This window comes from Chrysoperla carnea, chromosome 5 (genome assembly GCF_905475395.1).
Source record: "Chrysoperla carnea chromosome 5, inChrCarn1.1, whole genome shotgun sequence".
Classification (NCBI taxonomy): Eukaryota; Metazoa; Arthropoda; class Insecta; order Neuroptera; family Chrysopidae; genus Chrysoperla; species Chrysoperla carnea.
In genome coordinates, this window is record NC_058341.1 from 70,652,821 (window position 1) to 70,671,942 (window position 19,122).

The 19,122-nt window shown below is 30.1% G+C and overlaps 1 protein-coding gene across 2 annotated transcripts; it reads right to left on the reverse strand.

The window, feature by feature from the left end:
* Positions 1-3,483: 3,483 nt before the first annotated feature.
* On the reverse strand, positions 3,484-17,334 carry LOC123300449 (transmembrane protein 248-like). Of its 2 annotated transcripts, none has more exons than XM_044883025.1 (7): positions 17,122-17,334; positions 16,877-17,052; positions 10,894-11,104; positions 9,218-9,372; positions 7,814-7,945; positions 5,921-6,046; positions 3,484-3,591 (listed from the first exon to the last, which is right to left on the reverse strand). In XM_044883025.1, exons 2-7 carry the CDS (start codon positions 17,036-17,038, stop codon positions 3,574-3,576), a joined length of 804 nt encoding a protein of 267 aa, XP_044738960.1. In that variant the 5' UTR covers positions 17,039-17,052; positions 17,122-17,334; the 3' UTR covers positions 3,484-3,573. The 2 variants fall into 2 exon arrangements, with proteins under 2 accessions (XP_044738960.1, XP_044738959.1); XM_044883024.1 differs by having other exon boundaries at positions 9,218-9,411; positions 17,122-17,324.
* Positions 17,335-19,122: the final 1,788 nt, after the last annotated feature.

Below are 19,122 nucleotides of genomic sequence, written 5' to 3' on the forward strand. Positions count from 1 at the left end.
TTCGTATGCATTTACAGGTCCCATCGAACAAGGATTGTATTTCGATTAATTGTATATACGGTCATAGATCCTAAACTATTTAAAATTTAGCAAAAAATTTTGAACCATTTTATTCTATATGAAAAAAAAAATATAGAACCTTTGTAATTAGTTGATAATATCATTTTGAAATTATAAGAAATCTGAAACAATTGGAACCAATTCACAGCTCCGTATGTCTTATAGTTTTTGATTTATGATGCTTGAAAAATTCACATGAAAGGTAATTACCTTTCTTAAGCGCAAAACAGGGTCTGTAAACCGTAGGCATTCAAAGGAATTGGACCCTTAGTTTGACCTAAGATGTGTTACAACTTCTGGGATGTAAGACCGACTTTAATCCCAGATTTGTTCAAAATTCTATCGCTATCCTGCTATTACTATGGTGGTTAAATATACCTCTAGCCCACTTAGCCTTTTCGGAAACTTTCTCAAAGGAGGTTGTATCCCTAGTTCTTTTGCGCCATTGGCGTTTTCGAATAATAGAACCTGCAACATCGGTTGAGTAACTAGTAAAAACGGTAACATTTTTAATGTTTTTTAATTCCTTAAGCTAAAAGGATTTAGAAAAGCTGCAAATTTTTGGCTATTGTGACAATAAGAAATTGATATGATGTATTTGTCAGTATGACTCGGTTTTCTGTAAATATCAAAACAGAATTTGTTTTTATGACGAGAAATTAAAAGGTCTAAAAATGGTAAAGTACCATTTGACTCCAATTCGGTCGTGGAATTTATATTTTCATGTTTGCCCTTGATGTGTTTCATAAATTCCGATATATTTAATTTAAACTGTCATAACGATTTTGTGTAGTTTATTCAAGAACAGCTTGTGCAAATTTTAGTGTACTTACCCCTGGTGGAAAAAATATTTGAAAAAAGAATAAGTCTTAGGAAACTCTGAAAAAGTCTTAGAAACTTTAAAAAAGTGTTAAGAACTCTGAATAACTCTGAATTAGACTATTCCGAAAACGTTGAGAAATTCAAAGTTCCTAAGACTTTTTCAGAATTTCTTATTCTTTTTTCAAATATTTTTTTCCACCAGGGACTTGTTTAATATTACTGCGAAAATCAAAATACCTTCTTTTCTCGTACTCTTCATTCAATTCCTTGCCGCAAAGTAAGCTTAGTTTTTTAAAACAAACATAGTTCTTCATGTTGTCTTTTAATAGCTACAGCAAAAGGACACTTTCGAGTATAATTTTAACAACACTCCACATGTATGGTCACAGAATTCTGACCTTTTAGTATAGTTCATCTGGTAGTTTTACCTGGAAAGTTTTCTACGAGTTTTGAAAATGGGCGTGATTTTATAGATTTTGAGGTGCTCTTTTCAAATTTTCACTTTGCTACCTTGTATGCTTGACGCTTGCGCCGCTATATTGAAAAAATAGCGTCGAAAAAAGTTTTTGGCAATATCTCCTCTTCGGATCATTTTACAAGGAAAATATACACATACAAAATTAAACCTCAGAAAATTTCCTAGAATTTATGTCTTTGCAATTTTTTTTCGTAAAATTAATAGTTTTGGCTTACGAGCGCCGCAAAGTGATTAAATTAAGTGAAAGATTATATATTTCGAGTATTTAACGTTAAATAACTGAAAAAACTGACGTTTTTTTAAAAAAGTATATCGTACATTTTTTAAAGTGCTATAAAAAACCTTGAAAATAAAAAAAGTTTCAAGTCATTTGCACAAAAATTAACGGAGTTTAATTTGCACAAAAATTAATGAAAATATTGTTTCTCGTATCTTTTTTTTATTTTTTACTCAGTACAAAAACTGATGAATTTACCACGGGAACTAAAATTAATGCTTGCTGCTTTCCAATTTACATTAATTAGGTATACTGACGACATTCTGAAAAAGTTTTAACAGTTTCGGATACAGAGTTTTCAAAATATTACAATTTAAATGCAAAAAAAAAATTTAGAAAAATGCGAAACAATTGACTTTATCTTTAAATAACTTGATAAATAATTAAGTTACAAAAAAAAGTTAAGAAGAAAAAAATTTAGTTCTTTTTCCGCAGAATATTTTACCTACCAAACTTTTTTTGTAACTTTATTATTTTTCGAGTTATTTAACGATAAACACTTTTTTTTTTTTCGAAACATTTTTTTGCATTTAAATTCCAATATTTCAAAAAAATCCGAAACTGCTAGAACTTTTTGTCAGTACCTTAATAAAGTAAATTGTAAAGTGGCAAGCATTAATTTTAGTTCCAATTAATTAATTTAGTTTTTGTGATGAATAACACATAAAAAAATAGTACGAGAAACTTTCTTTTCATTATAACTCCGTGTATAAATTACTTTTTTCAAAAAAACGTCCAATTTTTGAGTTATTTAACGTTAAATACTCCGAATTTAAATCGTCAATAACTCGGAAAGTTTTTACTTTTCGAAATGTACTTAAATGACACTTTTTCCTTAGATTTCATCACTCTATCGATTCCCGGTTTCAACATATTCATTTTAACATATATTTTTCTACTCCCTAGAAGGGGTGGTTACACTTTGCTTCGCTCGTACGCTGAAACGATTTAATTTATAAAAAAATTTTTCTAGTTTAATTTTCTATTTAGATTTTTTCCTCGTAAAATGACTCGGAAAGTAGATATAGTCAAAAAACTGCTTTTCGACGCCATTTTTTCATTATACAAGCGGCAAGGATAAGAGGTAGCAAAGTGGAAATTCGAAAAGAGCATCTCAAAATCTATAAAATCACTCATTTTCAAAACCCCGGAAAACTTTCCAGGTAACACTCTTTTTTTTTATTAATGTCTTCAAGTCACGTTCTCGATAATTATTTATTCAATAAATCTTATGTGTTTGATTCATAATTTGGCTGGTTTATCAACTTATTTCATATTGCAATAATTCCCTAAACAACCGTTTCATCCGTTTTTTTTATCGCCAGAAATCGTGAATTTTGTCAAAAATAAAAACCAATTTATAGGTCTGAAAACGCTCTACAAGTTTGATACCAGACATTTTTTTGATATCTTTCCCGGGAAAAAAGAATATAGCAAATGTCACTAAACAAAAATTCTGTTTTTTTCGATCGATATCTCAACAACGATGGACGATAGGTCAAAAATGAAAAGGACCTTAATTGTAGATCGTGAGAAAAGTAGCAAAAAAGTATGGCATAAAAATTCCTCAAAGGAGAACCGAGTTATTATGAAAAAACTGAATTTAACTCTTTTTTCAAGATGGCGGAAATTCACAAAAAAATTTCGGTTGACAATTCGAAGTTAAGTTTTCCAAGCCCCCTCTCCACGTAATATCAAAAATTTAGCTTGTTAAGTTCACATGCTTATCGACCCCGTTTTTTCCGACGTAATGACTGGATTTTGGAATTTTTTGGCTTATTTCACTCTGCTAAAAGGATTTATTGAAAAAAAAAAACACACAATTAAATTAATAATAATAATAGCTGCTGTGTTAATTATTTATTTATGACACAAAATATATCACAACCAAATTAAAAAAATAATTATAATTACACGAACTGGGAATCTCTGATATTTAAGTATCTAATAGCACCTAGAAACAAAAGTATAAAAAATTAAAAGATATATTTAAATGTTGACTATATTACTTTGAACATGGAAGTAAACAGAAGAAGTACCTTGTATGCATGATTGGTCAAAATAATGTATTAGATCGGGAGCCCACCCTCACTCGCGTCTAAAAGCCAAATTATGTCGCGGAATGTGAAATTTGAAATCTTTTATAGATATACGGCCATGGTGGATCCATTGGACAGTTTATACAGCTTTCGCTTCTGAACGGACTCGTTTTTTATCCAAAAGGAGTAAGCAACTACACGTTAAGGCGAACATTTTCGGAATCGTCGTGAAAAGTGAAAACCCATACATCTTCTACCGGCATCGAATTCGTTCAAGTCAAATTAAAACCTTACTCTGATTCATAACTGACAAACATTGGATGTACGCCTTAAATTAGAAAGTTGTTCTTTATAAATACTCAAACATATTTTGTTTGAAACATTTAGCTTGTTAAGTTCACATGCTTATCGACCCCGTTTTTTCCCGACGTAATGACTGAATTATGAAATTTTTTTGTTTGTAAATCGATTAGTTTAGACAGTAATTGGTAGAAAAAATCTAGCTTTTTGTGCGTTTGTTCCCTCCTCCTGCTATTCGGAATATCTCTACACATATTTGGACTAAAATATAATGTATTCATTTCAAAAGTATCCACCCTTAATAACTCGTATTAAGGGAGATTATTATTATTGTTTTGATTGAAAACAAATCGATTTAAATATCGAGGGGAAAAGTTCAAAAATGGTACCTAGAGAATTTTAGGTTCCTGTATAATTAGTTAGTGCAAGAAATAATTTTAAATTATTTTGAGTAGCAATGTAACATTGAACGCGTAACAACTTCAAAAATAGTAATTTTAGAAATCAATTGACTGAATTAATTGTTGAAATACCATGTATAGAAAGTTTTGATTACACTGTCACATTAACATACATAAATGTCACAGATATACATATATATAACTGATATACCCATATAATACTATACAATTTGCGCTCTCACGGGTAAACAGTTACGTTTACGAAAATATGTCTCAAACAAAAGTTGTTTATTTTTTATAAGGAATATTTTTTACATTTAAACTTTTAAATTTCGATTTTTGCCCCAATTCCTAGATCAGTTTTTTGTATTTTTAAAAATACGTATTTTCGACTACCAAGTAGTCATCATCAGTAAGAATTAGCTAGTGAATGTTACTCTTTGCTAATTTTGGTGGCGGACTGCTCTATCTTCGATAATATTTATATTTAAACTTTTGTTCTATCTCTAACGGTTTACAAGATGGGTCTTACGGACCCAAGACCCAATTGACCTATATTGCTCATTTACGAACTTGACCTCACTTTTTACGCCCTCAGTACGCTATAAAAATTTCAGATAAATATCTCTTTTCGTTTTTGAGTAATCGTGATAACAGACGGACAGACACACGACAGACGACAGGCAGACAACCAGAAATGGACTAATTAGGTGATTTTATGAACACTTATACCAACATTTTTTTTAATAGCATCTTTTTTTTTATGGTTACAAACTTGGGACTAAACTTATTATACCTTTGTATATTTCATATACATGGTATAGAAATTTAGTTATCTACAATAAAGGTTATTACCATTTTTAACTCTTCTGCCCTCTAAATTTGTAAGGATTTTGTGCATAATAACTAACTCCTGTTATTGAATGCAAAAAAATTATGTATTATCTGTATAGTACAGTAACTTTATACATTACAGTCTGGGTCAAATCGGTAGTTGTGATTTTTCGCAGACTTCTTTATGATGTTTGTCAATTTTGGCGATTATAACAATTAAGAACTAGATTTTGATGATACCTTTTCATGTCATTTTTAAAGTAGACTAAATTTGCAACAATATGAGACTAGAATAGACTCTAGACTCAATAGTTTCCGAGATAAAGCCTTTCAAAGTTTATCATTTTTTCGTAATTTCTTAGTCTACTTTAAAAACATATTAAAAAGATATTTTCAAAAACCAGTCCTTTAAGGTTATGATCGCCACAATCTGAAAAAAAAAATCCGAAATTTTCACTGTATTTTTTTTAATTTTTGACAAAGTTGCGTTCAGCGCTCGAGATCACAAACTTGGAATATTCATTGGACCAACATCATAAATAAGTAGAACTAGCGGATTTGATGCAAACTACCCCGTACTTTCAGACGGCAAAGTCACGATATTATCTGGTATATTATGCAAGAACATAATTGTATCCAATTTAAATTTGAGTGTGTTTACTTCTATATTCAAAGCTCTATTGTAATAGTAAATAACAGATAAACCTACCTTATCAATAGATAACTTATTTTTTGGTTTACCACGAATAACAGCATAACATATTAATGTTATTGCCATTACAAATAAAAAGTAACTAGTGTGAACTAAATGAAGATTTATTATGGATCGATCCGTCTGAAAACAGAAATATTCAATTATAAAATCATTTATAAAAACAAATAACTGCATTCATGTATTCATTATAATTATAATATATTCATTAATGTTTTAACTGTTTTGTTTATATAATTAGTTTAGTTAAAAAGTTCAAGTTGCTTAAATATAGAAATAATGGTCTTAAAAATACATGTGATAGCTTGTTGGATTCGGAATGAAGTCTAGAAAAATGTGCTAGAAACGTTTTTCAGCAAGTTATAAACAATTAAAGAAAAAAAAAACGTTATTTCGTTTTTCGCCAATTTATTAAATATTAATATAAAATATTAATATTTAAGAAATTTTAAAAAAAGTTTCTTCGAAAGAAGAAAATTTTCAATGTAAAACTCCCACTTCCGGAAGTCTATCTCTATTATTTGTAATTTTAATTTAAAGCAGAAAATAGATCTTTTTGCGTCATTTTTATATGTTATTTATTATTAAATTAGTACGAGCACCAAGGCAATTTTAGATTTAGGGTTGAAATTATTTGTACCTTATTTTAAATTTGATGATGAATTTTGTTATACTTATAACTTCATGAATGTAGACGAAAAATAAGAATAAAATTTTTCGATATCTGCCTTGGTTTTCGAAATATCTAAAGCTAAATAATTATTCTAATAATAATTTCTATTATTCTAAATAATTATTATTATTTTGAAAATTACTCCAGATATCGAAAAATTCAATTCTTACTTTTCGTCTTATATTGTTAAGTTATAACATAATTCACCATCAAAATTGAAAAATATATTTTTTTAAATTTGTGTCTCCACTTCCGAGCTTATACATCCTTAATTAGTCGAGCACAACGGATTTTTTTGTTTTGTTTTGTTTTTTGTTTTGTTTTTTTTTTTTTTCAATAATTTATTAATAGGCCAATCAATTGAAGCAAACAGATATTGAGTTAGCAAATTAAATCTTAGTAGATTGAAAGTAGTTTTATAAGGTCGAGTATTGATATCCGTGGTAGTGCATCCCAAAAAAGTTGCAGAAACAAAATGGCGAATCCTCTTTCGTACGAAAAACATGAAAAAATCGATTTCTCTAATCTAGCGGCTGACCTATCGTTTATATCGCAAAAAGTCAAAGGGAAAAAGTTTTTTATTTTGTAAAAATCTACCAAATGCCATTGTTAGCATGAAAGTCCGTCAATTTTCGCACAGATCTAAAAAACCATTTTAAAAAGGCAATTTTTAATTTTGCAATTAATTCAGCAATAATTAATTTATAGAGTAAACAATCTCAGAAATTATGCGCCTTGATATCCTCAATAACTCTCTTCAAGCGGAATCCTGATATATAGTTGCCGAGAAATTCAATTTTTTTTTGAAAATAGGCGGTACTGTTAAATAGCAATTGTCCGAATTAAGAAGTTTCGATTTCAATTTTACAAAACACCTTCTCTTGTCGAAGAGTGATACTATGACATGCAATTGAAGCCAGACTGAAAAATAATAATTAATTTGTTTAAAAATCGAATCGAAAATTACAAAAGTTATAGCGTACTTTTGTCCTTTAACTTTTTGCAATATAAATGATAAATCAGCCGCTAGATTATAAAACCCGATTTTTTCATGTTTTTAGTTCGAAAGAAGATTTTTATTTAAAATTGCCTTAGTGCTCTTACATCCTTAAGATAAATAATATAAAAAATTTGCCTTTGTACGCCAGGTATGCCAGGACTGCAGCATGAATTTATAAATATTCGTACGAGGTGGAATTTAAAAACTATATACTTACAATACTTAAAACAACCGAATTTTCAGGATTTATTTTATAAGACAGACGAGCTGTAACACCATCTGTACACCAAGCATCAACACGTTCACCTAAGGCTGGTGGGCCAGCTCTTGTAACCAATATCCCCGATGCCTAGAAAAAAATAATTGACGAATATTAATTGAGGTAAATTTTAAATTAGTCGCATAAAGGAATACATAAAATAGCCATTCATAGGTAGTCCTCAATATCAGCTCCAATTTTGATAATTTTTTTAAAAATGTTTCTTTTTATATATTGTTTAAAATCAGAAACCTTTCAGAGTTCAATGTTCCAACTGGTATATTAATGCCTAGCCTAAATCGTTAATGATAGAAGTTTAAAATTTCCAGAGGATATTGATTTTATATTGTAGGTGTCATTTTAGAAAGAATTTTTTGAAATTTATACTCTAAACAGGGTCAAATGGGGGATGAAAGTTTGTATGAAAATACATATAAATCTTCATTTTTTAGTTCACTACTTAACCGATTAAAAAATTTTTGCATCTAGAATCTACATTATCACCAATTAATATGTGTTGTATTTTATTTTCAAAAAAAGTTAGGGTTCCGCATTAAAAGTTAAATCCATTTTTTTTGTTATTAAGTTAAAATAAATTTTTTGTGGAAAAAAATCACGCAAGAGTGATTTTTTTTATATAAGCTGCACAAATATTGTTTAAACAATATAAATACATAACTAGCAGTTATCCACGTTATAGCCTTCAATTCTCTTAACTTCACTTTTGTTCGCTATTTAATGAATTTTAACTTTAGTGCGAATCCCTAATTATTTTGAAAAGATAATACGGCAATGTTACCTGCTCATAATGTAGCATTCTACAGATGAAAGAATTTCTAAAATCGTTTACGTAGTGAACTCAAAAATGCAGGTTTCAGTATTTAATGGATTTTTACTTTTGGAGCGGAATCTAAATTGTTTTGAAAATAAAATATAGCCCACGTTGTTGATAATGTAGCATTCTATAGGTGAAAGAATTTTAAAAATAGGTTAAGTACTGAACTCAAAAATGACGGTTTGTGTATATTTTCATACAAACTTTCATCCCTTATTTCACCCTTTTAGAGGATGAATTTAGGGGGAAAAAATCCTTTCTTAAATGATACCTGCAGTATAAAATCAACATCTCCTTGATATTTCAAACTTTTATCATTAGCGATTTAGGCTGGTTGTCGATATATCAGCTGGAACATTGCCTTTTCCCCCTTCAGATTATTTCCCACCTCTGAAATGTTTGAGTTTAAATAATATACAAACAGAATCATTTTGAAGAAAAAAAATCATCAAAATCGGAGCTGTTATTGGGACTGCTGGGTAAAAACATTCATTGATGCGACTAAATACTATTTTTGCAAATACTACCTGTTGAGACGGTGCAGCTGCACATGCAGGAGGTGAGCTTGCCATTGATAGAATAGTTTTAGGGCCAGTTAATGTAACACACACATCTTGTACTTTGCTGCTGTTTTGTTGTACATTTACATTATCCAAATTAAATGATATTCCAAGTGAAGTATCTGAAAATGGAGTCGCTGTTGGACATAAACTCTTCCACCCTAATAATGTATAAAATAAAAACCATAACGATATCGAGTACGCTACTTTTTAAAAAATTAATGTTTCTAAAAAAATTAGGCACTATTTTCTGAAGAGTTTAATTTTTAGTTCAGTCTCCTAATCGGCCACAAAACAAGATAATCTTTTGTGAGGTACACACTTCGTGACCATGAAGGATGGGTTCTTAAACTTATCAAAAACAAAAATAAAAAAATTTGCCCGGAACGATCTTTTTTGGCGAGTTTTTGAAATATTTAAAAAAAATATATATTTAAAAAAGAGGCTTTTTTACGGGAAAACTATTGATTTTCGTTGATAACCTTAAATGGGAAAGTTGAAAATACGTATTTTGAGCCAAGATGTGAGGGGATAATGATAGTTGTTTTTTTTTTTAATTGATGGACCGCCACTGACATTTGATTGGGTTAGCGAACAAAATAAACCCCTTCAGCTCGAAGTACGACTAAATATCTACAAAATATCAAAAAATCAAATTGTTTTAATTAACTTGCCTGGCAGTAGGTGCAGAGTTAACATTTGTTAACTCTTTGAAAAATAATTAATTTTTTTAATAAATGTTTATTCTGCAATTACTGACAAAAGTAAATTAAAAAATTTGATTTTTAACTTCCCACTATAGGAAGTCATTGTAATGGGTCCTATTTTCGAAATCGAAATTTTCAACATATCTATACGTTTCATGGTTAGGACAAGACATTAACACCAATTTGGAGAAAAAGTATGTGTGTAAGTGAACATTTTTTTCGTCGTCAATATCGCGCGAACAAAAAATTTTATCGTCTTAGTTGAGGTGTCGATCGAAGCGTATTAAAGGCAAAATGATCCGAAAAGAATTTCATAACATTCGGTCGAGCCGTTTCGATTCGAGCGAGCTTTTTTTTAAATTTTATACGGATCGATATCGCGCGAACAAAAAATAATATCGATTTCGTTTAGGTGCCGATCGAAGCGTATTAAAGACAATATGATCCGAAAAGAATTTTATTACATTCGGTCAAGCCGTTTCTAGCTGAGCGAGCTTTTTCTTGAATTATATTCCGATCGATATCGAGCGAACAAAAAATGATATCGACTTCGTTGAGGTACCGATTGAAGCGTATTAACTGATCTGAAAAGAATTTCATAACATTCGGTCGAATCGGGCGTGACTTTCCTTAAATTTTTTTAGAATCGATATCGTGCGAACAACAAATGATATCGATTTCGTTGAGGTATCGATCGATGCGTATTAAAAGCAATATGATCCGAAAAGAATTTCATAACATACAGTTTTCACTTGTTTTAAATAAGTTCCTACATTCCGATTTTTGCCAAATTATTTTTTCTTAAAAACTACTAATTTTTCTCCCAATTATCGCGTTGTAAAAGCGGACGAGTTAATTTTTTTTATTACTGAGATATTTTGCGTCCATATACTGTAATAGTATCAATAAATAAATATATGTAGATAAAACGTTTACCTGATACTAAAAGATAGCCATTTACATAGCTAATATTCGGTGGCAATGAAGCAACATTCAGCGTGGCTAAAATATGTACTGACACGTTTGCATAATCTAACGTGTCATTATTGAACGCGATATGATTGTTGTACACATACGATGCAGATGAAGATGAATGCTGGATACAAAGTTCTTGAGCACTCAAATAACGTATAAGTGATTTCCAATCCTGTAACAAATATCTAATTTAATAGAGTAGTGAAAACTTTAACTTTCGGTTGTCAAAAATAAATTATGAAATTTGATAAAAATTAAAATTTATGTAGAAATATGCTTAAATATTCTGATTTTGAGTTATAAAAGCACATTATTGTTAACAGAGAGCCATAAGGTATAAATATCTCAAAAATTCGGAATCCAGGGTCAATAAATGAATCTTTATAAAAACTGTTACATTGTTTAAAGCTTACTTAAAGAAATTAAAAACAAAAATTTGTGGGATCTTATCCAGGGGGTAGGAGCCACCCCTTCTTGGGTGTGGAAAAATTTATGTTGAAAATGACAACGCGAATCGGTAGAAGGATGAATTCTAAACAAAAAAAGTCATTCAAGCATATTTCAAAAAGTCAATACTATCCGAGTTATTAGGGATTGAAATTCGGAATATGTAACATCAAATAACTGAAAAGTTTGCAGTTTTTTGAAGAAAGTATATCATACTCTTTTTGAAGTACTTTTAAACCATGAAAATGTAAGAAGTTTCAAGTCATTTGCATGAAAATCAGCTGAGTTATAATGAAAACAAAGTTTCTCGTACGTTTTTTTTTTTGTTTTATTCAGCACAAAAACTGATGAATTTACCACGGGAACTAAAATTAAGGTTGCCACTATCCAGTGTGGCTCAAAAAGTTCTGGCAGTCTCGGATATATATTTTTTTAAATATTGCAATTTTAATGCAAAACTTTTTTTCGAAAAATACAAAAAAATGTCTTTATCGTTAAATAATTCGAAAAAAATAAAGTTTTTTTTTTTATTAAAAGTGGCTTCAGCAAATCTGCTATATAGCCAAAAATAAAGTTACCGAGTGAGAAAATTGCTTCTTTTCTCACGGGCGTAGATAATATATTATCAGATTATTCAAGCTCATTTGTATTAATTGTAGAACAGCCAAAATGATAGTCTAAGTAATGGCATTGATCTGCCCCTCAAGGTATCTTACACTTTTATTATTTTACATTTTTCAGGGTCATTAGAATAAAATACTTACTGGCCTAATTCTTAAGTTATCGTGATATTGTATGTATATTTAACACTAATCTCTATATAACTGGATAAAGGATCTATATGGCGTAAAAGAAATTTATGTTGAAGCACTCCCAGCACCCCAGGAATGGCTAGGAACTAAATGGAACTATTGTGCGCACCATAAATTTGTTACGATTTCACATGAAGTATAAATTTGTTCAATATGCGCTTTTGTCATTTCATTTTTTTAGTTCTATCCACTCATTTGATCAATTTCAATACATAGGATCCTCTACCCAGTTATATGGAGATCAGTGATATATATATATATATATATGTACGGAGTGTTTTTTTAAGTAGTCATGCATTTGAAACTCGAAAAATAAGTTTTTTCGGGGCGAAATATATATCGGGAAGAAAATCTTTCTGTTGTCACTTTATGCCTCGGGAGCAAGTAAAGAATGTCTCAGATTTCATGTTTGTCACCCTTGGCCTCGCCTCGAGCCATAATGAACATGGGATCTGAGACATTCTTTACTTTTGCTCCCTAGTTGTGTAATATACTATTTATAGAGAAAAATGCTTCAAGCAAAAAATGTGGAGTTCATTGGCACACATTTTACGCAATCATTATATTCAACCTGGGCTTTCAGGTTCAATAAAAAGCTCATTCTGCTTCATAACTGATAAGAAATAGAAAAACAACTTTAAATTAGAAAGTAATTCCTTATTTACAAGGTAACATTTTTTGTTCGAATCATTTTTTCTTTGCATCTTTAAGACAGAAACTGACTGCGAAGTTGTACCCTAAATTATCTCTTACTTTTTTTTTTCCGAAAATTGCATTAAAAAATTCACAAAAGAGTTGATTTAGTTAGACAGAAATTGAATCTAAACTATTCAGTTTCAGAAATTCTTCAAACAAAAAATTTTGGCATTTTAATAAAGCACAACTTTCTAATTTAAAATGTTCTTCTACTATTTCTTATCAGTTATGAAGCAGAGTGAGCTTTTCATTGACCCTGAAGGACGAGGTCGAATTAAATGTCTAACTTTTCTTTTCAGACATACTGTAATATAATAAAGTTTTATAACAAAAATATGATAATGGAAAGTAAATTATTTTTTTGGTAAAGCTTACAAAACAATATGTAAGGGCTTAGGAGAAGGCAGTTTAAGTTTTCAAAAGATATGAGAATTTTAAATCCAGAAGTGTTAATTTTGCTTGGAAAGAGAATATCTTAGTCTAAAAAGCTCATACGGGAATTTTTTATAGCTGATTTTCAAGAAAAATAAACAAACATTCGAATTAACAAACTTCATATAAAATTTAGGGATAACATTTCTCACCCTTTCAATAGATGATAACAATTTTTGAGCAATAGATTACAACACTAGAAAGTACAAGTTTTCAAATGAGCTATTGTGGTTCCAAATTCGATGATTTTTTGCAGAAATACAGTTGTTTAAAATTTAGGTAAAATTTTTTGTTGTTGTATTTTATTTTATGTTAATATGTTAATAAATGTTCCTTTTATTCTTTGGTTGATATTTTGTTACAAAAAAGGCGGATTAAGATGCCAAAGACTTAGAGCGCCGTCACCGTGAAACCAACTAGTTTGATCTTATGTTTATAGGACTTTTTTAGTTATTTTTATGTACCGAATTAAATAATAATAATTTACTTACTACTATCATATTTTTGTTATAAAGCTGTACCATGAAAGTATCTCGAAAATAAAAAGTTTCTCAGTGTATTATCAAATCACTCTCTTACAAGTAATTTGGTCGGGAAAATTCCACGAGCCATTTATGCATAAGTTATGTTCAAAGGCGACTACGAAAAAAAGTTGGTGAGCCATCGCGTCAAACTAACTTGAAATTATTTGTTTAGGTACGTGTGTTTCAAAATATTAACAAATCAGATTTTCTCATGGACCAATATGTCTACTATTACACTAATAGTTTACAAAATAAAATAAAAAAGTTTTGTTCTAGTTTGCACCCTCACGGGTACACAGTGATGTTTGCCAAAAAATGTTTCTAACAAAAGTTGTTTATTTTATATATTAAATAACTTTTACATTTAAACTTTGGTTCTCTCTCTAACGGTTTACAAGATGGGTCCTACGGACCCAACGGACCAAAAATTTCAGCTTGATTTCTCTTTTCGTTTTAGAGTTATGGTGATCGCAGACGGACAGACAGACAGACCGGAAATGGACTAATTCAGTGATTTTATGAACATCTATACCAAGAGTTTATTGGTAGTATTAATATTTTTAAGCGTTACAAACTTGGGACTGAACTTAGTATATCTTGATATATTTCATATACAGTGTGTCGACTTTTAGATGAAGACACCCTCATATTTTCATTATTTATAGGAAGTATCGATTTGAAATTTTCCACAGTCATACAAAAAATGTTCCTTATAAAAATTAAAAAAAAAATTTTGTTTGAAACGTTTTTTCGTAAACATTACCTCTCTGGACTAAAAATTTCTGTTTTGCTTCCCTTGACACAAAAACTGGATACGACCATGCAAACACCCTTGAAAATTTTCCGAAATGCATTATTTTCTATTTTTATCTTATCTTTCATAAATTTATTTATTTAAATATTATCTTTTTGTGAACGTCCATTGAACATTAGACTACTAGACAGAAATAATAAAAAAAATAATTTAAAATGATTACATACAGGGTGGACCATTTTAAACTATAATGATTAATAGCTCGTTTTGCAAGTAACCAATAAAAAAATAACTTAAACAAAATTTGTAGAGTTTGTTGGGGAACATCAGGTTCTGTGATCAGATTGGACTTAGTTCTCCGGGTTGGTCTAATAGTCAAATTAGATCAAAGAAGGTAAGAGATAAAACAACACTTTAAATAAGAAAGTTGATCCTCATTAAAAAAACTAACATTTTTTATTTAGAACATTTATTCGAAAATCGTTAGCTTTCGGAAAAATGTTGTTGGATTTAATCGAAAGAACGAAAGAACACACAGTAACAACAGAAAAATGCTTTAGCGAAAAGTTATCAAGGCCAATAGAAGACATTCAACCGTATGTCCATGACTTTGACCTAGATAATTATTGATAAACTTAAGGCGTATTTTCTCTCGATTAAATGCAATAATGACATATTTTAAAGTCGCACTTCCTCTGAAAGGTAACGTTTTAATTGTTAGTTTTTGTTTTATGAGCATCAACTTTCTAATTTAAAGTATTATTCTTTTTCTTACCGATTAGAATCTAAATTGGCTATTAAAGTAGCCCGAAAAATTAGATCCAATTTGATGTCAGAACATGATATCCCTCATCAAACTCTGCAATTTTTGCATAAGTTATTTTTTGATTGGTTAACTACAAAACGAGCTATTAGCCATTATAGATTAAAATAGTTCACCCTGTATAATCGAGGAAATAAAACTGAAAAATCATTATGACCCAGGAATTGACTCCTCGTCAGTGGATTTTTATGGGAGCCGGTGAAAAATGTTTGTCTAAGTGTACTCAACAAAATCATATTCATGCGTAACTTGTGCTTTAATTTCGATTTACATTCATAAGGTGGGGCAGAAGTTCTCTACTTCCGGATACCGCATTCTCTTTATTTAACATTTTAAAAAACTATTGCATTATAAAAACGACAATTCTCAGTACTTTTTTATCATTGACATATTTTAGCTAACCTTACGGTTTTCGAGATATAAGCATTTATTAAAAAGTGCGGGTTTTCGCCGAAAACTCGTTAGTGACGAAAATAAAGATTATTTTGTGGTTCCGGTCAAAATTTTAATTTGAAAGTAATAAGATATTATATTTTGGACGCTTCTAAACATTTTTTGGCTCTTGGCAATTTTTACCAAACCTCACTGTATGGATGAGAAAAAAAGTTCGGGGTTTTGCTGAAAATAAATATTTTTTTTTATTCTGGTCAAAAATAGGGTTAAAAAACTATATGACAATATATATTGGACCATTCTAAACTAAAAAGAGTAAAAAAATTCTTAGAACCGTCCAAAATATAATATTCAATGACTATCCAATTAAATATTTGACCGGAACCAAAAAAAGAATCTTATTTTCGTTATTAACGAGTTCTCGTCGAAAAGCAAAATTTTGTTTCAAATGCTTATATATCGAAAACGGTGAGGTTAGGTAAAAAATGTCAATGTTCAAAAAATGCTGAGAATTGTTCAAAATATCTTTTTTTAAATCCAATAACTTTTTTAAATGTTAAATAAAGAGGATGTGGTGTCCGGATGTAAACCGAAAAAGTACAAGTACTCATGTATATATTCCACCGGCTTCCATAAAAATCAACTGGCGAGGAGTCAATTCCTTGATCAAATGCTTTATTTCATCAAATAATAAGAAAATTGGCCAATGAAAAATTGCATACTTGCACACCTGCCTAAGTTTACAATTTTCACCCAATTTGCTCCCGTGGTTCGCCAAAATTTTTTGCACTTTACTTTGAACATTGTTTGCACATAAACGGCTCGTGGAGTTATTATGACCAAAGTATGTTTTATATATAAATAGATATACGATATCACAACAGCTAAAAGGATTTGTCCTACAAGCTGCTATTTTACTAAACAATCTTTTCTAGCTACTCTAGCATAAAACGGACCCAAAGCGTCATCAAACATGGCTAAATAAAAAATCACTCTGTTAAGCAATGCCTCTACTTAAGACTATGACTGTAGAATTGATAACAAAAAGTAATATTTAGCATACCCGATGTGCGTCAATATTTTGTAATTCATTCTCATTACGAACAAAATATGATAACCATAATGTTGTCAAGGCAAAAGCTGTAAGGCATAAAGTAAATACAAGTAAAGGTGGTCGGGAAGTAGCAAACCCCCGTAAACTAACAAACGGGCCTCCAACAACCATCGTACGTCTAGTACCTAAATATAAAAAGATCAACAATTAGTATTTATATCTTTTTAAGTTTATGTAAATATTTTAAAACTTACGAAAGTTCTTTAAAAATTATTGCCATTATTTTTGAATTGTAGTTAAACGTGGAAATTAAAATTTTTTATTGACATTTATTAGACAGATTTATATGTCAAACTGAGATATCAACAATTTCATTATTTTAAATTTGTAGATAGCTTCACATGAATTGAGGTCAAGTCATAATTTCATAAGGGTACAGGAAAAAACACAGAATATCACAATATTTGTAAAAACATCCGTCAATAGGTAAGTCCTTTTTGCCTAAAGGTGTATTTTCACGCTGACGGTAGACGCTGTGTTTAAGCGTCAAATTAGATCAAGTGATCAGTTTAGGTGGTGCTGTTATCTGGGAAAAAACTAAGCCGCGTCTAATTATTTTACATTTAACTTTTTATACCATGCATATATGTAATATGCAAGGTATACTAAGTTTAGTCCCAAGTTTGTAACGCTTAAAAATATCAATGCTAAGCAAAAAATTTTGGTATAAGTGTTCATAAAATCACCTAATTAATCCATTACCGGTTGTCTGTCTGTCTGTCGTTTGTCGCCTGTCCGTATGCCATCACGATTACTCAAAAACGAAAAGAGATATCAAGCTGAAATTTTTATAGCGTACTGAGGACGTAAAAAGTGAGGTCAAGTTCGTAAATGAGCAATATAGGGCAATTGGGTCTTGGGTCCGTAGGTCCGTAGGACACATTTTGTAAACCGTTAGAGATGGAACAATAGTTTAAATATAAAAAATATTCCTTATAAAAAAAATAACCAACTTTTGTTTGAAACATTTTTTCGTAAATATCACTGTTTACCCGTGAGGGGTGCAAATTAGGCGTAAATTATATAGTATGTAATTATGAGAATATCAGTTATGTATGTGTGACATGTATGTATGTGTAATGTGATAGAGTCATCAACACTGTCTATGCATGGTATTTAAACAATTGACTCAGTCAATTTTTGTTTTCACTTGTTTTTTATTTGCGCTTCACGAATTATTTTTTGACCATGGCAAACCGATAATTGATTATCATATTTACCACCCATCATTGATATAGTTGTTTATTGATCATTTCCATGTGATTTATCAAAAATGAGCTTAGAGACTTACTTATAGTATCTCTAGTTAGCGAATGTCGATATTAATAAACTTTTTTGTCATTCATTTTTACAATTTGGCGCTGACGCTTGACATAAGTCTATTTTTTCAGCTAGATGGAAACGTAATTTGACTCTCAGAGCCAGCGTCAAGCGTCATCATGAGGTTACATTATTTAGTGTAGAGTGTTGTGTAGGTGTATTTTCATGCTGGCATTTGACTCTGAGTTTGAGTAGGTCACGTGTCCAGTTTAAGTCATGCTGAAATCTAGAAAAAACTTAGCAGCATTACATCGTAAAAAATTAAACATAGTTTTTTATTTACAGGATTGATTTTGATAGTAGAGTTCGTACAAAACGAAGTGGCACCGAGCAAGAGAGAGTGTATGATGTATATGTATGTGCACTCGTATCTACACTCTCTCTTGCTCGGTGCCACTTCGTTTTGTACGAACTCTATTGGGTACTGGATAAATAAATTTACATTTAACTATCTAATTAGCCCACAATTAATAAACGTATTACCAGTCATTATGAATAAGTTGTTTACTTATTATTACGTGTTTTATCAAAAATGAAGTTAGGGAGTTACTTTTAGTATGTATATCTCGAGATATCGACTACCGATTTCGACATTAAAAAATTTTCTTGTCACTCATTTTTAAAATTTGACACTTGAAATACTCTGTTATTTTCAGCTAGATGGAATCCAAATTTGTGGCAAGAATTCAGAGCCAAGGATCATCATAAGGTAACATCATAAAGATGTAATTTCATGATGACGCTTGACGCTGGCTTTGAGCGTCAAATATGGAATCCACCTAGCTGAAAAAAATAGAACTATGTCCAGCGTCAAATTGTAAAAAGGAGCGACTAAAAACAAAAAGTTTATTAATCCATAGCCTCAATTTTAATAA